The sequence below is a fragment of the Nanorana parkeri genome, unplaced genomic scaffold (assembly GCF_000935625.1).
Source record: "Nanorana parkeri isolate BGI_ZX_2015 unplaced genomic scaffold, ASM93562v1 scaffold556, whole genome shotgun sequence".
In the NCBI taxonomy this organism is placed as follows: domain Eukaryota; kingdom Metazoa; phylum Chordata; class Amphibia; order Anura; family Dicroglossidae; genus Nanorana; species Nanorana parkeri.
The window spans coordinates 178,023-205,762 of NW_017306824.1; the positions used below are offsets into that span (position 1 = coordinate 178,023).

The window sequence follows — 27,740 nt, forward strand, 5'->3', positions numbered from 1 at the left end:
GTGCGGGGGGTCTGATTATAGACCAGAACATGAAAACCTTCTTTATCAACCTATGTGAAATAGTGACTGATAATACACTAACCCACCCTCATACAGTAATTGGAAGCAACATATCCAAGTCCTAGTTACCTTACTATATGGGCATTTTAAAGTGAAGGTGCACTTTTGTAATAAATGCTGTATTTACACTTGTTTATAAAGCCTTTATGGGGGGAGGGGGGCATTAAGACCAGTTACCTTTACAGCTGATAACCTGAACCTCCAAAAATGTGATTTGCAGCCTGCTGCTTGTTTTTCCATCTTCTGAGTGGTGAGCAAGCCTCTCGTGGTCAGCTCAAAGATTTGGAGACTGGCTGCTCATTCAGCCTAGATCCAGTACCTTGTCTCCAGAAATTGCCCTATAGCTGTGGACAGGAATAGCATGGTTACTAACCAGAGGGTGCCAACTCGGCGTCAATTCACATCTCTGTTATCTCTAAAAAGATGCTGTGCAATAAAAAGAAATGCTGCGTCCTTGGTGCAATTTCCATCAAAATATACCTTCCACAGGGATAAATGATAATTGAAGTCAAAGGCAACAAAAATTGCTTAAAAACAAAACACACACACACACACTGCACCTCTCATGCAGAGGTATGAATGCAGCCTTTGTCCCAGAAGGATGCAATGGTGTCCACTGGGGTTACTGGCCGTAAAGAAAACTGGGACAAGTGTAAATATTACATTTAAAGTTGAATATATTATACTTGTAAAGATTTACCACTTTAAGAATGCATGCGGTGGACTTGAATGTTAGATGACGCAGCTCATTGAACCGGGGAATGGGTCACTGCATGGATTTAACGGAACATTGGACCACTTTGCAAGACGGCGCTGTCCACTGCATGAATTTTTAATTGTACAATTAGAAGGCCAACTCCACCTTTTCATCAAATTCAGTTTGGTAAGACAAGCAGTACTAATTGCCTAGCTTTTTCTTTTATTCTTGCACAGCCTCATAAAACTTCACTCACGGCCACTAGAAAATATTTACCTTTTGCTTGTTGCTTTGAGGGAAATGAATGATTGAGCAAGCATACAGGTGAAACTCGAATAATTAGAATATCGTGCAAAAGTAATTGCAGTAAGTGCTGCAAAAGGGGCCCAAACCAAGTACTGAGTACATATGCATGCTTGTACTTTTCAGAGGTCCGATATTGTTCTATGTACAATCCTTGTTTTATTGATTGCATGTAATAATCTCATTTTCTGAGATTGTGGATTTGGGGTTCTTGGGGTTTTCATGAGCTGTAAGCCATAATCATCACAATTATGACAAATCACGGCTTTAATTATCTTGCTTTGCATGTAATGAGTCTCTCATATATTAGTTTCACCTTTTAAGTTGCATTAGTGAAATGAACTTTGCACGATATTCTAATTATTCGAGTTTCACCTGTACATGTTCTGATAATGTGTTTATTATTGCTCTACTCCAGGGATGGCCAAACTGCGGCCCTACAGCCGTGGTGGAACTACAAATCCCATGAGGCTTTGCAAGATTCTCACAGCCACAGACATGACTCCCAGAGAGAGATGCTTCATGGGATTTGTTGTTTCACCACAGCTGGAGGGCCGGAGTTTGGCCATCCCTGCTCTACTTGAATAACTTATACCTAGCAGAACTTAACTTGGCCAAGTAAACAGCCAGTTAGAACTCCTGAATTACTTGTTCTGGGTCTGTGACTCAAGTATCAAAGCTACAGGAACATGAAAGCCAGGAAACTGACAGAATCATTTTGACGAGGAGAAGTCATCAGTGCTATCCTATGTGTTCTTCTCATGACAGATTTCCTTTAAAAGCGTTCTATCTTTAAGCTTGTGCTAAACTCCTTAAAAGAGAACTGTAGCCAAACCTATTTGGCTTTAGTTCTCTTTTGGGTCACAGGAGTACATTTACTATTGTCCACCTGTGACCCAAAGTCAGCATATAGCGGGCATATAGCCTATATGCCAACAACGCAGAGCAGTGCTACAGCTACATTAGTGTCGGGATCCACCATGCTGCCTGATTGACAGCTGGCGTTGCCTCTCTGGAGCCAGATCAAGCTGTGCTCACCCCTTCCGCTGTCTGTCCCTCTAGTGAGCACCAGAGGAACAGAGAGAGGGGAGGGGGAAATGACAGTCACTGCTCTTTGCAGGGAGAAGCCGTAAGCCGAGTGATCAGCAGTTTGATCGCTCAGTTCTCCAGCTATAGAGCCGACGTGTGACAGCTGCAGTGTCACATGCTGGCTCAAACTATTGGGAAGAGTCATTGTTACCCTCCTAATACTTCTTCTTTAATTCTGCCTGTCTAGGACAAGCAAGCAGAGCCTTGTTCCATCCCCCCTGTATGATCAGCTGTTTAAGTACAGCATCAAGCTACCAATAGCTTCTGTTGATCCAGTGCCATGCAGAATATCCTACAAAAAAACCCTGGGATCATAAACGTGGGCTGTGTCACACAGAGAAAAGCTGTGCAACTCTGAGATGTAGTAACCAAGAGCTACTCAAGAAGCTGCTTAACAAAATTTCCCAATGTAGCCCAAGGGTGCAAGACCCTTCAGGTTTACAGCACCGCTTCCATTGTTGGTACACACTTCATCACAACTTATCAGAAAGTTGTCAGTAAAGGGCAACACGTGTATAAGCTGTGTCTATACGCCTCACTGGGTAGCAAGCAAAATCTAAATATTTTCCACTGAGCACAGAGACTGTGCAAGGTTAAATGCTTTGTAAGACCATGGCACGGGGATCTTCACCCAGGACTGTCACGACAGGCTGAGGTCAGCTTCCCATCTGAGTTAACCCTGTTGGTGTGCGGTTATCTGTATGTTACTGTGAAGATGGTACTGGAGGACAATGGTTGCTGTATTTCTGCATCCTACGTGTTTTAAAGGCTGTGACACACTGCACACGAAGAGGTGGCGCACTGCCTTCGCGTGCAGTGTGTCATGTAATTTTCCAGCACGTCAGCTTGCGAGAGCTCGCATAGCTAAACGTGCCGAGATGAAAAATTTCATCTTTAACCAATCGGCTCACGAGTCATGATGCAAACTCCATCCGAGCATGCGAGCCGATTGGCTGAAGATGCCATCTTTCATCTGGCTGCACTCAGGTCACATACTGCATGCGAAGCTCCGTGCCTGACAGCTTTCCTTCGCTCTGTACGGCTTCGCATGCAGTGTGTCACGAGCTTAACAGCTCAGCTGATACATTCTCTGCCCTTCTCTGAAATGTATCAGAGGTGCTTGGATTTTAAATACCTTGATCCTATCTTGTCTTTTTTCCCCTAATGACTTTCAGTCACGATAATCCCCCTGCAGCTCAAAACTGTAGATACATGGAATCCTTTCAGACCAACTTCTCTATGTAATGTTTAAATGACTAAAAGCAGCATACAAGATAATATGCCAAAAAAACTAAACAAAACTCCAAAAAACTTAACGGAACGAACAAAAAAATTATGTTAAAGAAAAAAAAAAAACCCAAAACATCTGCTCCTTCAATTTTCCTAATGCTTAAAACTGTTCACAGCATGTTCCTCAGATTTATAACAGGTTAACTGAAGCAAGAAGTACTATATTATATAGTCCCAAAGCACTGTATAATCCTGGGGGCAATTGGGTTTCCTGGCGCAATGTACATTCATACATTCTATTCACACCAGAGCCCAGGTCTCCAGGCACTGCATGTGCTGAAGATGCTTGCAATATTTCTGGTAAGAGGTCAACAACACCCGCTATCTTTGGTATGATGAGAATAGGTTTCTCTTCACAAAGGGAAAACAAAAAACATTTCTAGAAGTGAATTTGTTAAAAGTGCTTGCAATGGAAAGCGTTGCTGGTCCCCACTGCAACAGGAGAACAAAGTGAATGGGGAAAAGGACTAAACCAAATGAAAGAGTACTGAAAGCCCTTGGCAGCTTGGTTCTAGTCAGCACACAACCATCTGACTAGGAAAGAGTTGTGCAACTGATGTCCCAGCCATCCCACCCTGATTACAAGGCAGCTGGAATATAGGTGGATGGATGTTGATCATCGCTGAACGGGACGCCTCATTTTCTTCTTGCGTTTGGACTTTGTGTCACTCTTGGAAGCAGAGTCAGGTTTAGATGGTCCAGGAGGGGACTGAGTTCCATGCGGGGGTTGCTGTGGAGGGGTGAAAATGTTCCCATTGGGCATTGGACCTGGAGAGCCCTGGAATATTCTGTTCAAAAGATTCTGCAAATCAGCAACGGAAGTTGGGCTACTTTTCGAGGGAGCCCTGCAATAAAAGAAAAGAGTAAGAGGCGTTGAGATGATTAAAAGGCTAGACAAGTTTAACATCTTATTTTTAGGGGCCTGCCCAGTAACTGCAAAATGAGTCTGTTATCTGTCCATCAGTGTAAAGGACCTACTTTCATTCATACCCACAGAGAAATCTTCTTTTGATTCGTGACATCCTGGTCAGGGGTTTGTTACTATTCTTATTTATTAAAATCCTGCTTGCCCAACCAAACTCCATCAATATTTGTTCATAGTACAATTTGCTGGGAGATTGTAATATGTAACAAAAATAATTAAGCAAGCCTTTGTTACCAAGGGCTTGACTTTCCCAGCTTCTGGCCTAAATCCCACCACCAGCCACTCTACTTTCCAATAAGAGCTTCTTTAATGGCCACTACAGTGGACTGAAGAGGAGGATGTAAATGGAGTGGGGATTAATAAAAGTCAATCTAATAATAAGGTGAAGCTAAATCATAAATGGAATAGCAAGCTCCAGATGATGTTTGCCCTTAGGCAGGACTTTAGTCTTGAAAGACAAACTCTCCGCAAACTAGAATCCATCCCCATTTCTCGAATTCTCCAGCATTTTGTGAAACAAGTCTGATATTAAAAAAAAATGTTTTATTAAAAAGAAAAAAGTTATGGCTCACACCATTAAAGTGATGTTGAAGTCAAACGTTTTTTAGGCTATCTGAAATGAAGATTAAAAGGAGAACTATGAGGCGAGTGAAAATCACTCCTCATAGTTCGAGCCGACCTGTGACAATGAAACTGTCACACGTCGGCTCAATAGATCGGGAAGTGAGCGAACACATAACGTCGCTCACTCACTTCTAAATCATCTCCCTGCAGAGAGCCGTGACTGTCAGTCACCGCTCCCCGCGGGGATTTTCCCCTCTCCCCGCTCTGATCCTCCAGCGCAGACTGGAGGAATGGATGGGGTGGGCACAGCTGGCTCTGCCTCTAGATAGGCAGAGCCAGCTGTCACACACACATCTGGGTGGATCTCTATAGCATTGTCGGGATCTGTCCGGGCTGCGACGGTCTCATTATACCACGAGCTGTAGATCGTGATATACTGAGCTTTGGGTCACAGGGGACACTAGTATATGTCCTCCCGTAACCCTTAAGAGAACTAAGTGGAACAAATCTTATCCCATGGTTTTCTTTTAAATCACCTACCATGGATGCTGTTCCTTGATGTTTAAAAGTTTTAGTTTCCTGCAGAATCAGTTGATCCCTTGAGCCCTGATATCCTGTTTTAGGGTGGCTCCTTTCCCTTGCAGAGTCCCATGGAAGCACCCTTGTGTGTGCTAGTAAGCTGTGTGTGCCTCCACAAACACAGCAAGGCAAGACATTCCCACCCTACTCCCTCATTCCTTCCTTTCCCCTTCATTAAGCTAGTGTATGCACAGTTACTGGAGGACTGCTGTGCCCCTTGTAATCTTGTACTGGACAGGAAGTTCAGACAAGTTAAACTGGGAAAGTTGGAGGCAGGTGTTTGGTAACAGGATGACCGGAAAGTGCTTGGGTACAAATGTAAAGAAATACTTTGCGGGGCATTGTATACATGTTTGATCTGGGTTAATCTTTGGGGGGGAAAAAAGTTTGAGAGTTTAATACTACTTTAAAGGTTATTTAAAAACAAGAACAAATATGGAATATATTGCAGCTTACCAGTCCTTAGATGTGATGGCTATGTTAGTTTTCAGGGGGTAATTTTAAGGCTTTTTCCCCCCTTTATTTTCACCTGGTGATCCTGCCACCTCCAGGGGGAGGTGTATTGTAGATGGTGCCGTGTTCAGCAACTGTTATGAGGATGGTCTCATGTGTTTAACCAACCTATCCTCGTCTAGAAAAGTAAATATCCTGGCCAAAAACACCCCCCAAAAGATGCCTGCTGTTACCTTTATAATTGGTGAAATCCTCTTGTATGCCCCTCTCTGAAAGAGCTGTAATAGTATTTTTTTTTTTTTTTTTACTGGGGCCTGAGTTTCCAAGACTAAGTCCTGAGAAATGCTATATAGTGATATAGCAGTAGCAAGACCTCCTCAGTGGCTAGTAAGGTCACGGTCATTGGACAGGGTTGTGGCTGTAGCCAAGTCAAGGAAGTCAAGCCCCAGTGACAAATTAAACCAAACCAGATGAGTAGAGAAGAGGCTTTTCTGCTTAATGAAGGCAGTAGTGGGTATGTTATGGCATCTACTCCTAGGTAGGACCTTTACCTTTAAAAGTTTAAAGTGAAATACATGTTCACTTTAAGGATGGCAGGGCTGGAGTGGCTTTATCTACCTTTCTAGGGATGGATTTATAAGGATGGAAGAGCTTTATCTACCTTTCTAGGGATGGATTTATAAGGATGGAAGGGCTTTATAAGGATGGAAGGGCTTTATCCACCTTTCCAGGGATGGATTTATAAGGATGGAAGGGCTTTATCCACCTTTCTAGGGATGGATTGGCTTTATCTACCTTTCTAGGGATGGATTTATAAGGATGGCAGGGCTGGAGTGGCTTTATCCACCTTTCCAGGGATGGATTTATAAGGATGGAAGGGCTTTATCTACCTTTCTAGGGATGGATTGGCTTTATCTACCTTTCTAGGAATGGATTTATAAAGATGACAGGGGTGAAAGGGCTTTATCTACCTTTCTAGGGATGGATTTATAAGGATGGCAGGGCTGGAAGGGCTTTATCCTACTTTCTATGGATGGATTTATAATAGGGTTGCACAGATACCAAGTACAGTACTCGGTACAAGTATGAGTACATGTACCGATACTTTTGAGCTCCAAGACTAGACTAGATAAAAATTCAGAAGTTAGGAGTCAGCTGTCATTTGTAAGGATCACACGGAGCTCCTGGAATTTGTACATCTCTGTTTTAATGTACGATTTTGTTTTTATAAATATAAATAAAGGGATGCACAGATACCAGTTTTGCGAGTACGAGTACTGGTACTTGCCGAGTACTTACAAGTAAGAGTACTGATACATTTTTGTTTATTGTCATGTGATAGTTTTTCTAAAACAATACAGAGTAATGATTTCAGGACAGTGGTGGAGCGCCAGAGCCAGGTCCCAGCTGCAACCGCTGCAACCCTGGTAGTTCTCATGAAAAGGCCAAGTATCTGTGCATCCCTAATTTATAAGGATTACAGGGCTGGAGTGGCTTAATCCACCTTTCTAGGGATGGAAGGGCTATATCTACCTTTCTAGGGATGGATCTATAAGAATGGAAGGGCTTTATCGAAATGTCTAGGGATGGATCTATAAGAATGGAAGGGCTTTATCGAAATGTCTAGGGATGGATTTATAAGGATGGCAGGCCTGGAAGGGCTTTATCTACCCTTCTAACGATTTATATGTTTAACCGTAGCTGTAAAGGGGACCATATTATCACTGCCCCGTTACTGACCAGCAATATAAGAATGAAAAGAAAAAAAAAATCTAGTCTTAAGGGAAAGAAGGAGGTTAACGTGTAACAGCGCTAATTTGTCCACCCCCTGCTCTCAATACGATAAAATGATTCAAACCTTTGTCGTCCTGTGTTTGCTGAATTCTTTGAGCCAAATGAAATGTGATATGGGACCCGATGAGTGTCTGGAGAGATTACCACACGCTGGCACCCTGCCCATTCTATAAAGAGACAGGATTAAATGAATGCAGAGAAACAACAGTTTTTGTCACATTACTGTATTTAAGTCGTCGGAACTCATTTACAGAATGGCATCCAATCATATTCAAGCTGTTATTTTAGCATGATTTAGGAGAATACTGTAACTGACTGATTGCTCTGGATGGCACCACTATCTTGTCTGTTTGCCAATTTCCATAAATACCCTTCCTTTTGTGAAACACATATTAGAACTGTACAAACATCAAGCAGAAAAAACAGCAGCAACAGCAACCACCCATGTAACTTGCTGCAACAGAGAAATGGGTAATTCACCTAAGCAATGTGAACTGAACATATGGTGCAAAATATGCATTCAATCAGTAATGGAATAGGGTGTGGCCAAACTCAACCCTCATAGGAAAAGTGGAAGTTTTTATATAATACCACTGACTTTCATAATTTAGATCAATTGTTATTACACACAGTTGGAATTGCAGTGATCTGCATCACATTTACTGTAAGTTCCAAGGAACGCATTAGTAGGGATGAACTAAAGACAAAGCACCTACTTTTCTGGATAAAACAATAGTAAAAAAGTAGCATTTCACATGTATAGGCAAAACCTGTTTCGCCAAACCAACTGCACACCTATAAATATCTGTATCGTTCACCTATGAGGAAAGAGAAGTCCATCAGCCCAAAAGTTCCAAACCATCAAGCAGAATTATCACTGATGGAGTGGGGTCAATGATCTTTGTATTAGTTTCTGTATGTGTGATACATACACACACATACATACATACATGCGCACACACAAACCAGGGACGGTGAGCTGCACATATCTACCATAATCACCCCAAAAGTGGAGCATTCCTTCATAAATGTATATAGTTTATTTATTGGTAGATCAGTTTGTACATGTAATGGAGTCAGTTTCAAGTGTCTCTGCCTTCCTCATGTTCATGGACCATAACTGTTCCTGCCAACATTATAGGTACTGAACAAGATGCATCTTATATCTATGGCCAAATAGCCATTTACCTTACAGTATACACACAGGAGGTGGAGAATCATGGATGAGCTTGAATGAGTTCTAGCACTTGTTCTGCTCTTGACAAGTTGTAAATAGATAATAAATTGTTCTTATTTGTAAGTCCCTATTTCCATCCAGCTCACCTGTTATATCAAACACTTTGTCCTGCATCAAAGCAAAGTATGTGATTTTAAGCCCAAGCATGCTAGACTCTGCCCAGAAGTCTCCTTCTTCTGCGGGATGCATTTTCCCACACTCGGCACAGTAACGAGCATTGGCAGTTTCCCGGTCCATTTCAAATCTCCTACAAAACAAACAGACCTTTTCAGTTAGAAAATAATTACACTTTTTCGAAACCATCTTTGTTACTTTAAAGCTGGACTCCGGCACAGTAAAAAAAAAAAACATTTATAAAAGTTCATCTCCATTAGTAGATTCATTTTTTTTTACATGCACAATCCTGGTGACATCATCACTCTATACAATTTTGCCATACCTGGGCACCATGAGGAGAGATCCCAGAAGTAGCATTGTCAATTCCTATTAGTTTTAGAAGTTGCTTTTTGAGACTACAATACCCATCACACACTGGGAATTAGTATAAACAATGGGCATGCACGTGGGTAGGATTGTGATAGATTTGATTATTTTTTTAATCCAATGACGCAGTTTCAGTGGGCAGTTCAGTTTGAGACTCCCAGGTCCTCCCGCTACAGCGAGTGGCAAAATACGTACGACATCGCTCACTGAAACTAGAACAACATAGGGGGCATTACGAGACTGGAGGCTGGGGGAATAACGAGCATTGTGGCAACTGTTTTAATATAAATGGATATTAAGGTGACAGAGGCCTTTTAATAAAAGAAAGATGAACCGATGTCTCTGTGTCTGGATAGCGGTGTATGAAATCAAGAACAAATTCTTCAAATGTAAGATGAAGATTGCACTTTTACACAAATGTAATACAATTTCTGCCCAGAGTTCAGCTTTAAATACATATTACAGAGTTCAGCTTTAAATTCTACATATACTTGGTATGTCTGTTCAAACCTGAACAACTAATGAAATATCTATGAAATCCAGCCATTACAAGAAGAAAAGATAAATACACCTTTATTAGCACAACTGCATGTATGCAATCAGTGGCTCTCACTAAAGGCCCAGTAATCACAGTGGCTCTTACATTTCCACGTTATCTCAAGAGCCAATGTCCAGCTGCAGAACCAGGAGATTGGTACGGAAAGATATTAAAGGATAAGTGCACTTATCCTTTTTGGCCCCTGTAAGACGATGTTCCCGATCCCTCCCTCTCCCTGCACAAATATCTTTGCTAAGTTCTGACTGGCCTGGCTCCATGTTGTATGTTGACATCTGCTTCTCCCGGCCGCACCTGCACAGTACATCCCTATTGACTTCTATGGGGCTCCTCTACCTCTGTCTCCCAGTTTTATACATGAGCCCCTTAGAGACAACTGTAGCCAATCCTGTGCCCTGTGTTATACATTTAAGTTTGCTCTCATTCCGGCCTAGCCAGGTCATTGTTGATGCAGGGGACTCAAAGAAGCGTTTCACCACCTTTAACAACTTTTGACTTTCCTGGATACAACATGATGCATGGAATATTAAGAGCATTGTCATTTAACCTCCAGGTATAAGTGCTGTGTCTGTTTTGTTCCCAGCCAGCCTTAGGATAACTTCTTTATCTTTAAAATTTAGCAGCTTGAGCAGAAATGTTCTAGCAGGGCCCCCCTGGTGACGGAGGAAGGGTTGCCACCCTATGAACCCTCTCCACTGTGAGAGTGAAAGAAAAGGTATCCTGCCTAAATGTGAAATCTGTGCAGAAAATGCCCTCCACTCAGACATACCTATAATGCAGAGGGCATTTCTTAAATGGTTTTCCATATGTTCTACTCTAAAGTCATGATCAGCAAGCTTGGTGGTAGCAGTGTGCATATTATATTCAGGTGGGGTAACCTCATCCTTAAGGTGGCCATACACTTTACAACCCTCGCAAGACTTTTTTCTTGCGAGGGTTGTAAAGAACTTTAAAAAAACGTACGATCTGCCCATCTTTGACAGGCAGATCGCACTTGCGATCATCACAAGCCCGCCCCCCTGAGGGGCGGGCTTACGATGACTGCAATGAGGGGCGGGCTTACGATGACTGCAAACGGGCTGTGTGCGCACACCGGCCCGTTTGGCAGTTGTCGAACCAGCAGGCCACTAACTCGCCAAGAATTGTACGATTCCCGGCGGGTTTTCTAGCCTGCTGGTTCGACAGAAGACGTGCGACCGTACAGTAGAAACGGTCGCACGCCTTCCATACACTGCACGATTCTCCTACGATCCCGGGCTTTTATGCGATTCTCGTATGACAATCGTGCAGTTTATGGGCACCTTAAGTTATTAACACGACCTACCAAAGCTGTGGTCCACTCCGGCATATTTTCTCACACACACACACTTTGTGCAAATCAATATCCTTTTCGTGCTTTCCAGTCACAGATCTTCTACGTCTGACAGTATAAGCCCTGCAGTCTCTACTTCAGATTTCACTGCCTAGCCAGTACTTAGTCTCTTGTTGCATTTCCTTATTGTACCTTGCAAAACATGGCTTTTTTGTACTTTGCAAAACTTTTAGATGTGGTATTAAAATGGCTTATTAAAGGAAAGCTATTGTGTCTCACACTGCTGACCTCCTTCTGAAAATACCGGTTACCTGACCGTCTTTGGGTTTAGTACTTTCGGAGTTGCTGGCCCAGGACAAGTACACACAGCAGGTGCAGTCAAGTTTATCTGCATATTTGGTCTTGGTCACCGACTCAAAAGTACTGAAGTCTGCGAATCAGCATGACAACCAGCATGTTCAGGAGAGGTCAGCACTGGCAGTCTATGTATTCCTGTCAGTAAAGGTTTCCTCCTCTCTAGAACCCATTCAAAATCGATTCAAATCAATGAGATTGTGTGTATTACATAATCCATACTGTACCGGTGTTTTCCCTGACATTTGCTGCACATCATGCTGTTCATTGCTTCCTTTAAGTCATCTTGCAGCTTGGTAAGAAATTCGTTCATGGACTTGGCCAGCTCCGTTTCGGACATTCGCTTCCTGGTAGGGTAGAAAAGCAATGACAAAGTCAAAGGGTCAGTTCAATGGCTTCATATAGCTGTCAAGTATCCAGCAATGTGGTCTCTGCATCAGAATTCAAAAGGTCTCTCGGCCTGCTGTTGTTATTAAGAGGGCTCTCACGCACCCCATTAGATTTTTCATTTTTTATACATTAAAACATGCACATTACGAGTCCCTATAGTGCAAAAAAAGGGTGAAATTCAGTGTCACAAAGGGGAAGAGGTGGGAAATTTAAAACCCCAGGGCATAAGGCACAATAGGGCCCACCCATACCTAAAATAGCAATTTTGGGGCAACTGACCTTTTATGTAGTTGAACTGTATAATATACCACACAGTTGATGACTAATGGGGTGTGTTGGTGATTTTATTAAGGAGATAACTACGTTCCTAAGTATATAATCATCTTCTGAGCACTTCCCGAGAGTGTCTTAATATGATGTTTATATTGTTATATCCAGAAATAATAAAATAAATATTATACATCTTCTGAGCACATAAACAGGCTATGATTAGGAAGATGATGAGCATTCAACCCTGCCTGACCAAAGGCAACTGCTTGCAATGACCCAGGGTCTGAACATCCAAATCCTGCCCAATAAGAACTCCTACAAGGAGGCTAAACTGGACACTGAACCTGCTGTGTGGTTTTTGGATAAAGAGAAGGATCGCTGTGAGTCACATCCAATGAAAGACAAATGTACGTTGTTTGTTAGTCATTTTGCTTGGGACTATTTGTGGCCTCCCACAACTCTCTCCAGCCTCTTCAGAAGACACTATTTTAGGTACATTTCAGTTTGGGACATGATACATTCCCAACTTCCTGTACAACAAAATCGTATTATTTTCTATTATGCATTTAGAATGTCTGAGCCGCTTCAGACTGCACAAAGCCACACTAAAGACATGAAGATCTATTACACGCAAAATCAGAAGTGAAGAGAATGGAATGATTTTCACATCCCATAAAGTTCTTACACGTATCTGTGAGACATAGATTTGCACCATGTAGCTTACGCACATATTGCTTCAACCACAGCCATTTTTTTGTTTGATCCATGGAGGGTTAGAATTACTTTCAAGTTTTTTATTATTCAATGTGGCAACATTGGAAAGAGCTCCTCTCCCATTTCCCAACCCTGTGGTATCAGTACAAGAAATAAGGCATCACCAGAACAGCAGAAAATGTGTTTCTAATGCCAGGAAGTAGAGTCTGTATTTTTCATTTAAAGGTATCTGTGATCAATAACTAATATGTATTTCTATATTGATTTTCCATAAGTTCTATCCCACTTCTAATAACATATTGATCCATCAGTTTGTAAACATACTTATTGAAGATTCCCATAGGTTGTACTTCCTCTATGCACTGACACAATTTCACTCAGCCCTGTGAACATGCACTTTCTTGCGTCACAGCTCTCACACAGCCTGCCTTCTGAAGTACAACTTAACGTCTGAACAATGAAACATTATCATTGCTTGCTGCAAACAATGCATGATGGGATATGTAGCATAGAGAAATTGAGATTGCATCACATCAAGCAACAGGGAAAGAGAAGCAAAGCCCACTGGGAATCCAGGAAGTTGTTGGAAGTGATGGGCAGACAGAACGCAGCACTCACTACATAAAAGGGATTTTTTCAAGTAAGCTTTGTTTGCAATATCAAATACAACTGTAGTATGTATTCCTATTACAATGCTGATGTTATAACAGGATAATATATGCTGGGGCTTTAGAATTCCTCTTAAAATTTGGAACATTGAGGGATATTTATCAAACAAATTAGTCACAAATGTAGTTGCAAATCACCCTGCCTGTGAGTCAGCAGATTCTATGCAAGTTTTATGTGGATTTGTGACTCCTGCTGCTGCAATCAATTGAGACAGATTTACCACTGATGAGGAGATCTCACTCAGGGCCCGTTCACACCACTATTTACCACTCTTTCGGAGGGGGCGTGACAGGCCATTGAAGTGAATGGCACTGTAGCCACGCCATCCGTAACGGGATAGCCCGCACGGGATCGCAAGGCACATTGTGCCTGCGGTCTGGTCCGGTGCGACCAAAATAGTGCTTGCAGCATTTTGATTGCACCGGACTGCAGGCACAATGTGCCTTGCGATCCCGTTCGGGCGATTGCATTGCGGCCAGAGGGTTTGGCTACGGTGCCAGTCACTTCAATGGCCTGCCACGCCCCCTTCGGCCCCACGAAATAGTGAGCCGGCCGCAATGCGATGCAGTATGGTGTGAACGTACCCTCAAAACAGACACACAATTAAGAAGTGGTCAGGGATCATGTTTTATTCTGTGGCAGTGATACTTGGGAATAGCTGAGGAAGGAGACATTTTGAATTTATCTGCACAATTAACATAAATCTTAAATTGTCTCATCATGCCTGTTAAGCATTGCCTGGCTATGCAACAAAATTGATGAATGTGCCTCAGTGTCTCTAATGGGCATCTGAATACTGTACAGGCACCAGAAATGGACTGAACCCACGTAGTGATAACTACTTTTGGGTTCACGCAGTTCAACAGAATGCTGAACTGGAGCATTTGGGACAGAAAAGCATATAAACTGTTCTGCCAGTAAGACCTATGACTGCTCTTCCCACCAAACATGGGTTCAAAAAAGCCATAATGAGAAAAAAAAAAATTCATAGCTGTAGCAAAGCTATTATTGACTATGCTCATGGCAGTCCAGGGGTAATCACACAGACGTTGTTGCTCTACGGCATGAAGGAGCAGGTGTTGATACGCCTGGAGCTGCAGGAAGAAACGTGCAGACAGCTCATGTAGACAAAAGAGCTGTGCGGTCTCACACGCTACTTCCCGCAGTTGTGGGTTTTGATAGCTGCACACAGACAGTGTACGGCTCAATAGCAGACATGATGGATCCAGGTCTGCACACTGGGTGCAGAGTTGTCAAAACTCGGTGCTCCGGGAAGCAGTGTGTGAGGGTGCACAGCTCCTACATCTACATAAAAAAACGGCACTTCATGCGGTACGGCGCAACATGCCCCCCCCCCCCCATGTGTGAATGTGGACTTAATGCTTTCAAGTTTAACTGTAATGTGGTGATCATAATTGGAATTTTAATCGTTCATATCTTCTCAGTTATTGGGACTTAGGAAATAGCTGTACAGTACAGGCAAAAGGGGTGTAGGTGCATGCTGGAAAGACAAAAACCATTTAGACAACTGAATAATTTCCTGATGAATGAAAACATTTCATGCACAAATACCATTTTATTTTTTATGTGTTTGCTGAAAATATAATTGAATTAGGTTCATTACTGCTGAAGAATCTCATACTTACAATTCAAATTCCTTCCTCTTCTCTGGGTTGCTTACTGTATCCCATGCTGCCCGTAATACCTTAAAAGCTTCTTCAGCATGAGGGTGATTGTTCTTGTCTGGATGCACCTGTCAATTTAAATCAAATAAGGTGGATTACAAAGAAAAAATGACAACACGCTCTTCATCCAGTTACTGTAGAAAAGGTTTTACTGAATTGGCCTTAAAAACAGACTTAAAGTGATATTAAATGATATTATTTTTTTTTATTTCTCCTTTAAGGAGACCCTCCTTTGCTGGAGGCTGTTGATTGTATTCCTCAAAAGTTCCTAATTCCTCATTTTCTAGTGGGTCCAGGCAGTGCACTTCCCCCCGCACGGGTGCCACCATTGTTCTAATGGAGGCACCCATGCACGCTCGTTTCTGCAGTGGCTGTGTGCGTCCATAGACACACACACAGCCCTGTGGCAGGCCAAGCCCCTTCCCTCTTTGATTGATGGCAGAAGGAGCCTACGGCTCCTCTGCCTTCAGTATCCTCCCCCCTCAACCTGGAAGTTTGGGAAACGGAGGATTTCTTCGGGCCAGTGGCAAGGACGAGCTCAGCTGACAGGTAAGTGTGGAGGGGACTGGGGTAGAAAAAAGGTGCTGGGCCGTTTTTACCATAATGCAGAGAATGCATTCAGGTAAAAAATGCCCAGACCTTAATGTTACTTTAAGGAAGAACTCTGCGAAGCATTATTCGCTAAACTGATCACATGACTCCAATGCAATTTTTTTTTTTAAAACAACACGTTCCATAAAATACAGGTACTGTTCTTGGTAACCCCATGCCTATTACAAGCCATATCTATGTAGAAGAATTCAAGTGGACATAGACAACAGAAGATTCTACTTGTCTGACTTAGGCGGCAAGCTAATTTGTACATCAGCCGTGCAGCTTCAGATACTAGACAATACCAATGGGTATTTCTAGGAGAGTAAAGTGACTGCCAGATAAGAACACTGGCATCCCCAGGTGCCTACACAAACACTTACAGGGTTATTCACAAAAGGGTGAAGAGTTAGGAGAAGACAGGAGAAGTTAACAATCTAGAACAACGTAGCTGAACTGGAAAGTGATCCTAATTGGAGAATTTTTCCAAATCAGCTATGTTGTCCACTTCTCCTGACTTCTCCAAACTCTTCACTCTTTTGTGAATTACCCTGTAAGTTTGTGGCCTGAGTTATCAAGTATCCAAAAAGCCACTCTATCGTGCATGCAGTAAAAAAAGTTCTCATAGTCTTACTGTAGTACACCCGTTCTGCTCCCTTTGCATTTGCTTTGGCCAAAACGTGTAATTGAAGGTTTCAATGGTCCATAGAGAGGTGAGGAACAGAGGGAGCAGGGCTCTGGTCATTGTTTCCATGAGAGCAACACAACCCCTCCCTTTCAAAAACTCAAACACCTGAGGACAATGTCACTTTTACCCATCACACTGCTTAGCTCAGATTCTGATTTACAAGAGTGTCCTTGTAAAAAAGAAAATATACAATACATAAACGGGTATTTTTACGGTTGCAAAAGTGCTGCTAAATCCCATGTATAATGCAATAACAAAAAAATTATGAATTCACACTTACCAAAACAGCTAGCTGGCGATACGCCTTCTTCAGCTCCATGTCAGAAGCATCCATCTCCACCCCTAATACCTGAAAAGGGTTTAATTCCTCCTCTGGAATGTCAGCCATGGATAGCAGACGTTCCACCTCATCTCTAGCCTGAAAGCGACCTGTACTTGTTGACCCCATTGGGGCCTTTGTGGTGTTTTTATCTGTCCTTGACTTTGAAGGCCATAATTTTCCTGTCCATTTTTTCAGCAGACTAAAAAATAGTTTGTATATCCTGTTTTGTGTCACTAAGGCCCCAACTCTCCGAAACTTTGAGGAAATCCAGGACCGCGAGTTGCTGTCTGTTCCAAATTTGTCCCCGGTTTTCTTAATATAGTTCCAACACACTTGAGCACAGCCCATGGAAAGAAGCAGCAGCGAGAATAGTAGAGCACTTAACATTTTCATTACACGTACAATCCACAAACCGCAAAAGCAAATGAAACTCCGTAAATCTTTAGTACGATGCTGTGCCCACATACCAAAGGTCAAAAGCTGACTTTTCAAACTGCCCAGGTCATGAGCAGGTAACCATAACCTGATATACAGCTGTGTGCCAAGCGCCTCCACACATTCACCAATGAACAGCACCAGATCTTTAAGCACCCGAATACAGTAATTTAAAACCAGCAACAAGGGCTGAGGAACTAAGGCTCTCAGTTGGTGTTTCCCATCACCGTGGCTCTTCTTGCGACCTGGCTTGTGCTTGCCACTGGACGGAGGTTGACGGCCCTCCCTTCTCAACTCATCCCTTGCATTAATACGAGATTTGCCTTTACGGCCTCTTTTTCCACCGGCTGGCTTTGAAAGGTCCTCCTCTGCTAGTCTCCCACTATCTTCATCATCACCTCCTTCTTTGTGCAATATTTCTTGCTGGTAACAAGAAAAATCGCGCACGTCTTGGCTACAGATATGGTCACTTATATCAGGGTATATGCCTCCGACAGATTCTATGCTATCATTGATGCGCTCACAGTCCGAGGCCAAGAACTGCAATGAACCAAAATCAAGACAATCGTTGTCCTCTCTTTGATGTTTAGAACTGCAGCCAGATTCACCAATTAGATTTTCTTTAGGTGCTCCATCGGAAAGGAACTCTTTAGTCCACATATCTTCAGCTGCTTCTTGGTTTTGTAAAGTTCTGTAAAAATCGTTAAAGTAGTTGTCCTTGGGCACATCAAATCTCTGATTTCTGCACAGCTCTGATGCAGATTCTGCAGTTTCTTTACCATTTTTCTCAGCCGTAGATTTTACATTTATAGCTGCAGAAAGGCTATGGTTTCTTCCTCTAGGAAGATTTGCTCCATTACTTTCTGATGTGTTATTGCAAGGACGATGGACCCTGGCCATGCTTTCGCATTTTTCTGTAGTTCTCTTTACTTGCTTGTCCATCTTTTCTTGTGGTCCCTTCAAGGGCGAGGCACATGCTAGGTAACTGCGTTCATTGTTGTTTTGTTATCCTGCATGGAAAAGAACATATAAAAAGTCAGATAAATCATACCTCAGCTTTAAAGAATTAATCGTAATTGTACAAAAAACAATAACAGTGTGTTACACGATCAAGTTAAAGAGCCAGCAAACACAATTTTCAGAAATGTACAAGCATCAGGAGCCATCAAGCACATATGGCTCGTTTGTTCATTACTGGCCTAACATTTCTGCATGTACACAATTTCTAAATTAATCTGTTCCATGGATTAAGGGGGGGCGCAAACCGTTCATACAAAACTCATAACACAGGTTGTTTAATATCAGAGCCCTAGTAGCCACATTAGCTGATTTGTCAATCTGTAACGGAAATCTATCCTATCATACAATGTGGAAATCATCCAAAAGATGGCTAGAACCCCTATTAGATTTGTTTTATCAATCTTATTTATTAGATTTGTATCTCTGTTTGTATCCCTGTAGCAGATTTCCCCTCACTGTCTGGTGAAACGGTTTTTAGTAGGACAAGAAGTGAGAGTAATCTCTTCAACAAAGCCCCAGATAGCAGTTAAATCCCAACAGGTTCTAATCCTTCCCAACGCAATACAAAACTGTCACTTGCTCAGTCATCTATTTTATTAAATAAAACAAGGCCTATCAAATTAATCCCATTTGGTTTCTTAGCTCAGTCACCCAAATTTTCCTCCACAAAACAGCTGCATCTGTTGTGCACTTTAAATATTCCTTCCTCCAGGGAAGAAGCAAGTCTTGCACCACTTTCTAGAAGGAAAAAGCAATGTATTTATGACTTGGCACGATGGCATTACCCTACAACCTCGCCAACACATTTCCATTCTGCCTCCTCCTCGCTTTTCCATTTGCTCAGTCTACTGGGTGCTAGTAACATGCTTTAAACTAGAACCCTTACAACTTGCATACAGTTTTCCGGAAACATATTAATAGGATTATACTACATTTGGTGAGGGCCCAAAATAACACAGGGTAAGGCAGAGAAGCAGGGTGAGGTCTCGTTCACACCTAGGCGTATTGCATATGCGCGTCTGTTGCGCGACCGGCGCGCATTTTTTTACCGCAATTCGCAGTAAAAAAGTTGCGCGACAAACGCGCGTTTCCGAAGGCTATTTGGCTGTATCCCAATGGAAACGCGCAACAAAACGGCCCAAAGTAGTACATGTACCTTTTCAGGCGTGGGCCGTTTTGTAGCGCGTTAGGAACGGGCGGAAATACGCCAAGGTGGGAACGAGACCATTTAATACAATGGGATTTATATTTTTGAGCGTTTTGTAGAGCGTTCGTCGAGCGTAGAACGCGCTACAAAACGTTCAGGTGTGAACGAGGGCTAAGTGCCAAACAATCTCAACCACAAATAGTGTCTCTACTACACGGCGTGTCTGGCCAAACCAGTCCTCACATTCTGCTGGCAATTTTTAATAAGAGCTTTGCAGAATGCTAGGTCTATTATAGGAGCAGCCTACAACACAGAATTCCAGTCTAGGTAAAGCATTTGCCACAGACTCTAATGCCAAATTTGCTAAACATAACATGCTAATATGTTTCTGATGCTTTGATGGCTGGATATATGCTAATTAGTTGATCTGCTAAACCAGACGTTTAAAGCATAGGAATTAAATTGAAACATTAGGGATGGGCACCACACCCCCAATTAGAATTGTATACAAGAAAAGAAAAGCGGGGCTTTAAAAGTGTCCAAACCATACAAGACGTCCATCACTTCATGTTCATGTTTGTGAACATGAAGTGGGTTTTGTATTGTTGTTTTATTTTCTTATTACTCTTATTGAGAATTTGGTATCTGTGATCATTATACTTAAACCTATTTTGATGTAATGTCCTAGAATACCTCCAACCTCCCTGAGGAAGCACATACAGCTGCGAAACGCGTCGGAGATGGGGCCCACAGTGGATCATACAACTATTACAGAAATCAGGACTCAAGGAGTCCATGTTATACTAATGAATTATATATATATATGTACACATGTATGGGCACCAAAAGGAGGTAGCTTGATTTCAATGTAACATTGTATCATGTCAATGACATTTTAATTGTAACCAAGTCTTTATGTATGTATTAAATATACGTTTATACAAAACCATGTATGTTTACTGCTAAACCAGACACCTAGAATTATTACCCTGCTTTAAAGTAAATAAAAACCCAAACCAGATGATGTTTCATTTCCTAAAGTACTAAATATCAGATTGCCACCATTTATTTTTTGTTACCAGCTTCAGGACCGCCCACCGTCAAAATACGTCCTAGTCCTGAAGCGGTTACACCAAGAACGTGGCTGCTGGTATAATTTTAAACAGCTGGCGATGGCTGTTTAGATACAAGCGATCTGGCTAATAAAAGCCGCTGGATCGCTTGTATGGTGCAGCCGAAGGTATGCCCCTCCTCCGCCGTTGGCAGCAGCAGCTACAACGTGCTCCGCTGTCTCCCCGTGCGGGCCCGGGACCAGCATAGCTTGTCTTCCCTCACCAAGCTTCTAGCTGCTAATCTTTCCTCTGATCACTAGACCCGGAAAGTGATGTGCGTTACATCACTTCCGGTGTCACTGTTTACATTCTCCGGCTCTTAGAGGCGGGAGAAGGAGCTGGGGAAGCAGATCTCTGCTTCATCAGCTTCTTTGGGGTCCCTAGGTGGCATTAGGGGTCTGAAAGACCCCTTATGTCTCCATAAAGTAATAGTGTTTTTTAGGATGAAAGTAGCAGTTTGTGTATTGCTAGTGCCTACACTTGAGCCTCTGTTTAAAAAGTCATAACACATATACTTTGTTTGTGGGACTGTCAATCAATAGACCTTCTTATGTACTGTATAAGCATATGATTGTTAAGAAAAAGCTTCTGGTAGTTTGCAATTCATCATCGTGCATAGGGATTTATGATGCTGGGTGGCATTAACATTTCTAACATGGCCCTACAATTCTTCTACCTCTAGCATAGATGGGGATTCACAGCATATGGTATAATAGGTGTTTGCTTATATACACCCATCCTAATAGTGTGTATGCATGTGTATGTAGCGGTCTTTTAGGCTGGCTCCACACCTTTTTTGTTGGGACACTTTGTAAAATCTACATAAAAAACAGAATACAATGATTTGTAAATCTCATAAAAAAGTTATTTTATTCACAATAGAAAATTTAAAAAAAAACATCAATTGTTTAAACTGAGAAAATTGACCATTTTAGGAAAAAAATAAGGTATTTTACAATTGATGGCAGCAACACGTCTCAATAAAGTTGGGACAAGGCCTTGTTTACAACAGTGTAGCAGCCCTTCATCTTTTAACAAGTCTGTAAATGTCTGGGAACTGAGGAGACCAGTTGCTGGAGCTTTGGGAGATTAATGTTAGCCCATTCTTGCCTGGTATGGGATTCTAACTGTTCAACAGTCCTGGGTCTTCTTTGTTGTATTTTTAGTTTCAAGATGTGCCAAATATTGTTAATTGGAGAAAGGCCTGGACTACAGGCAGGCCAGTTTAGCACGGACTCTTCTACTACAAAGCCCTGCTGTTGTCATAGATGCAGTATGTGCTGTCGCATTGTCCTGCTGAAATATAAAAGGCCTTTCCTGAAAAAGACATTGTCTGGATCGGAGCATATGCTGCTCTAAAACCTGGATATATATTTCAGCATTGATGGTGCCTTTCCCCATGTGCAAGCTGCACATTCCATACGCACTAATGCACCCCCATACCACCAGAGATGCAGGTTTTTGAACTGAGCGCTGATAACAAGCCAGAAGGTCCCCCTCCTCTTTAGTGCATAGCACTGGGCGGCCGCCCATAGTTGCCAAAAAGAATGTCGATTTGTCCGACCACAGAACAGTTTTCAACTTTGCGACAGACCATTTTAAATAAGCTTTGGCCCAGAGAAGACGGCGTTTCTGGATCACGTTCGGATATGGCTTCTTCTTTCCATGATAAAGCTTTAACTGGCATTTTTGGATGGCACAGTGAACTGTATTCACAGATGGTGATTTCTGTAAGTATTCCTGAGAGCATGCAGTGATGTCCATCACAGAATCATGAATGTTTGTTATTAATGCAGTGCTGTCTGAGGGCCCGGAAGATCACAGGCATCCGATAATGCAGTTCGGCCATGTCCCTTGCGCAGATTCTCAGAATATTTTCATATGTACTGAGCTCTGATGAGCCGGTAGGTCCCCTTCCTCTCTAGTCCGTAGGACGAGGCAACCATGGTCGCCAAAAAGAATGTCAAATTTTGATTTGTCTGACCACAGAACAGTTTTCCACTTTGCGACAGACCATTTAAAATGAGCTTTGGCCCAGAGAAGACAGCAGCGATTCTGGATCATGTACAGACATGGCTTCTTCTTTGCATGATAGAGCTTTAACTGGCATTTTTGGATGTCACAGCGAGCTGTGTTCACAGACAGTGATTGTTTTAAGTATTCCTGAGAGCATGTAGTGATATCCATCACAGAATCATAAATGTTTTTAATGCAGTGCCGTCTGAGGGCCTGAAGATCACGCACATCCAATATCGCGTTTCGGCCTTGTACCTTGCCCACAGAGATTTCTCCAGATTCTCGGAATCTTTTGATATTATGTACTGTAGATGATGATATATTTAAAGTCTGTGCAATTTTACGTCAAGGAACATTATTGTTAAATTGTCAATTTCTAGACTCAGCTTTTCACAGATTGGTAAACCTCTGCCCATCTTTACTTCTGAGACACTCTGACTCTCTAAGATGCTCTTTTTATACCCAATCATGTTATGCCAATTAACCAAATTAGTTGCAAAATGTTCTTCCAGCTTCCTTGTTAGTACCGCTTATTTGCCCGCTTTTTGTTGCCCTGACCCAACTTTTTTGAGACATGTTACTGCCATCAATTTCAAAATTACCTTATTTTTTTCTTAAAATGTCACATTTTCTCAGTTCAAACATTTGATACATTTTCTATTTTCTATTGTGCATCAAATCTGGGTTTGAGATTTGCAAATAATTGTATTCTGGTTTTATGTAGATTTTGCACAGCGTGCCAACTTTTTGTGAATAAGCGTTGTATTCCATATAGTGAAACTAAACTCACCTGCATTATAGAGTACTACAATGTATAGAAGTGTGTTGTGGAGAACTGCATTGCCAGATAAGAGTCCAGCTAAATGTTTTGTGCGTGCAGACCACTACAATGCAATGTAGCAAAGTTGTGTTTAGGTCATTACCCTTTTTCATGTCTTTAAAGCATTTTTATTTTTCATTTTTACTATAAACTATCACATAGGGGCCAACAAGCCTCCAGTAGAATAGTATGAGGGAGTGACAGGCTCCCTATATGGACACATCAGAGATCTTTTAGACCCTGATTACCTTCTCTGCCCCAAGCCCCTACAGATCTCTATACTAATCTCCCTGATATGGTCCTTGGCTCACAAAGGAGTCAAGAAAGCTGGGGACTGAAGGAGGTGTGGGTTCTTTTTCCAAGTGGTCGCTGATAGCAGACGGGCACAGTGCTCAGCAAAGAAGCCCTGGAAAAAACATGGAACATTTAGAGGCAGGCCAAGCTCTCCAACAAATATGACAGTGACAGGGGTTGGGACAAACTAGTACACTGCTTACAACAGTTACCTTTTATTCACATGATTTAGATCTGTGCTTCTAATCTTCTCTTCTGAATTTATTTCACCAAAGCCTCATATGACTGTAGGGCATCAAACAGACCTCAGTTTTATCTGATCTCCAAAAGTAAAAAAAGTGATAGCTTTAAAAGGTAAGCCTGTGGCATAACCAGAAAAACTAAAATTCTTGCCAGCGGAAGGATCGCAAGCGCGACATTAGCCTTACTGTGGAAGACTTCCAACCTATTGTTTGCCCTGTATATTTGAACGATATTGTAGCTGGGTTTTAAAGCAAACCTGTACTTTACCAATGCAAGGCAAAAGAACAAGTTTGCATAAATGCCCCCCAGAAGCAGCATATACTTACCATTTCTTTGCAAAGCCACCTCTCTGTTCACCCGCAGGCGATAGGAATGTCCTGGTACTTCCAGGCATGGAGGGACACGTGGCTTGCTCCATGTGACAGCGCTAGTGCACAGCTCGGTAATGTAACATGGGGCAAGGATAGTCCTCAGTCCTGTATAAGCATCGACTGGATTAAAATGAAGTTTACACAAAGCTGTCTTTATTTGCTTCTCACAAAGCATAAGTTAACGTTAAAGATTTACTCCAAGCAAACAGCTACAAATTTAAATGAAGTAACTATATGGGTGCTGCTTTACTTGCAGTTTCTTCATTGCGTTCAGCCAGTCCTAAGATTTAAATAACCTAGAACAGCAAAACTGGAAATCTCACATTTCTCAACTACATTTTATCAGTGCAGCTTGGTCACCTCCCTCCCTGCAGCCTGTAAATGATATGTATATGTAAAAGTATATGTAACCCCATAGTTTATTTTCTAATATGTTTGGCATTGTGTCTAACTTCTCAGGCAAATAATTGTTGTAAATCCTTTGCAAAGTTTCTTACCTTGAGATCCTGCTAGTCACAGAGCCTTATGTTGCAGGCTGAAAATGCTTAGCCACTGCCTTGCAAACAGCAGCCTGCCATTAGCACTCCTTCGGTTAGCCTGCCCATCAGGTCTGTGAATGCCTTCTGCAGACCTTACAGGAAACCCAAGATAGAAAGCTGCTATGTGCAGGGCTGTGGCTTAGTGTTGTCTACCTGTCTGCTGGTAACTGGAATGCTGTTACTGGCAGGATCTCCAGATAGGAAACTTTGCAATAGATTTAAAAAAAAAAATGATTTACTGTAAGCATGTGAAGGTAGCCATACATTGCTTAAATGTAAGCAGTGAGTGGTCCTGACGACCAGCCGAGTCGAAATTTCTCAGCCGAACAATGACTGCATCGTGCCAGATGCAGTCACTGTTCGTATATTCAGGCAGCCCGAATACAATAGCCGTGAATGGATATGGTTGGGGAATCTACGTAAACTTTAATGTGGCCAAACTGCTGCTTTAAAGAAAGAAGGGGGAATTTAGAGTGACATTAAAGTGAAAAAAAAATGTTTTTGCCCCTCAATGCTAATGTAAGGACTTATCCTTAAATGATGCCCCTTGATCTGATCATCTTCTTCTTCTTTGCAGTAGTTTTCAGCAATCCCTCCAGCGCTAGTGCCGGTCTCTGATTAAGCGCAGACTGCTGTTTCTTTCTGTCCCATGGAGTCTGACCAACCTGCACACTCACAGCTGCGTGCATTGATTCACAGTGTGTCTTTCCTCTTCTCCCCGCCAATGATAAAGGTCGGCCCTTTGGCCGACCTACCTCAACGCTTTGGCTGTCACTTTGGCTCAGTCGAGCCGAAGCATATGCCTTCGGCTTGGGTGAGTAGCTCGGCTGCCTTCGGCTGCTGTACGGGCTATTGTGAATAGCCCTACAGCAACCCTTTGGTTTGACTGAACCGAAGGCCTCAGGCGGCTGAAGCGAGCCCGAAGGATCAACTGAAGCTACCGCTGGATCCTTTCGGCTCAATAGTGAATAACCCTCTTAGTTTACTCATTTGTATTGAGATTGTAGTCCATCAGAGGAGCAAGCTTGGAGTGGTGACTACTTTCCAACACACACAGGGACCATGGGGAACAAAAGTAGCCACCCTCCAGAAGGAAGGGCAGTGTCAGCACCAATTCAGAGATGATTGGAGGATCTACAGCTGAGTGATGGACAAATAAGACACATTTGTGTTAATAGTTAAAAGGTACTTCAATGCATTTTTAAGATCTAACTCCTGAGTTTAGAGTCACTTTATTTATTAATTTCCACTTTTAGCTCATTATGGGACCAAAAATAAATCTTTCATAGATAATACTGCAATTATAACTTCAAAGTGCATGTCTGAGCAAATACATGTTTTCACTGTCAACAGTATATTCCTTCCATATAATCCCTAGTTATTTGTTGCCTTTCCATCGCCATCTTCTTACCTCCCCATTAGCCAGCAGGATGATGAATTCCCACTGGCGCTTCTTGTCCTGTCAATGCCGAGAGCTTTAGTTCTAGAAGGAAGGAGGGTGATTCCCACAAGAACCCATCCACCGGTCCTAACAAGAAGAGAGAGCATGAAGGGAAGCGTAAGCTGCGTGGTCATCTGATCACATAAGGATCTACAAAAATAGGTATTTATCCTTTTACTTGTGATAAGAGTATTAGGCCATCTATGCACTTTAATGGCATGTGTTTACATCAGGGCTAATACAGATCCCAGAAGCCAGGTAAACAATGCTCCTAAAAATGACAGCCGGCGCCTAACTGAGGTTTTCTCAAGATGTTGACATTGGAGCTAGCTCCTAAAACCCAATCCTGAATTCCATATTAACTTGCCCACCCCTGATTTATATGCAATGCCTAGACCTATAGGACCTGATGAACTATTGATGGTGCACCAAGTACCTGGCACACTATACACTGATTAATGGAATGTAACAAATAATTGTTCAAGTTGAAGGGTGTGATCAGAAGATTTTTCGGTGTCATCAATATGTGGCACCGTGTAGGTTGGCAGTATTGGGTCAAAGGGGTGATGGCACAAGACAGTGAAGATGATAGTTTCTGCGTCCAATAAACTATACCCAATGTGACATAATAGTTTGTGTAAATTGCAAGTGGCCACAACCAGATGTGCCACGTTCCTCTACAACCAATCACAGTTTACCCGCCGTGGACTTGCCTATGTTTATTGGTGACTGGTTCTCTTGAACAGTTTATTGGCCACTGGCAGTGATGTGACCAGTGTCTCATGTGTGCCCCCTCCGCAAGCTTTTCCTGCAAAACTTGCCACACTCTGCCCAAAGCTCCTTCTGTCTTGGCCAGTGCCCTCACACTCGCTGCCAATGTAAATCTCACGTAGGTTAGTGTCAGGCCTCGGGAAGGCAGCCTGACTCTTCCATTCCTCCGGGGTTCTGCACAGGCGGCTCTCACACACACTCATGTACACATAAGAGTGCCCTTACCCGGCCTCGAGCCTCCGCAGGAAGGGTAGGGACAGCTCCCCTGAGGGCCGCTCTCAGCACGGCTGTCCGGTCACCGCTCTCCCCGCTCCCCTGGCTGTCTCCGTACTGCTAATTGCTGCCTAACAGGCAATACACAACCCAACATCACTTCCGGGACCGACGTGTGCCGAGCGTCAGCGTGACGTTACGTCATCAGTCACGGAGTCCGCGCTGGGTGCTGTGATTGCATGCTGCGCGGTTACAGCATTAGCGCTGGGGCTGTGTGTACCCGGGGCACTGAG

The 27,740-nt window shown here is 42.6% G+C and overlaps 1 protein-coding gene across 1 annotated transcript; it reads right to left on the minus strand.

The window, feature by feature from the left end:
- Window positions 1-3,980: 3,980 nt before the first annotated feature.
- On the minus strand, window positions 3,981-27,740 carry DNAJC14 (DnaJ heat shock protein family (Hsp40) member C14). Its single transcript, XM_018562036.1, has 8 exons — window positions 27,728-27,740; window positions 27,460-27,464; window positions 16,984-18,470; window positions 15,386-15,492; window positions 11,924-12,043; window positions 9,078-9,238; window positions 7,819-7,921; window positions 3,981-4,284 (listed from the first exon to the last, which is right to left on the minus strand). The coding sequence occupies exons 3-8, from the start codon at window positions 18,400-18,402 to the stop codon at window positions 4,056-4,058; spliced, it is 2,139 nt and encodes a 712-aa protein (XP_018417538.1). The 5' UTR covers window positions 18,403-18,470; window positions 27,460-27,464; window positions 27,728-27,740; the 3' UTR covers window positions 3,981-4,055.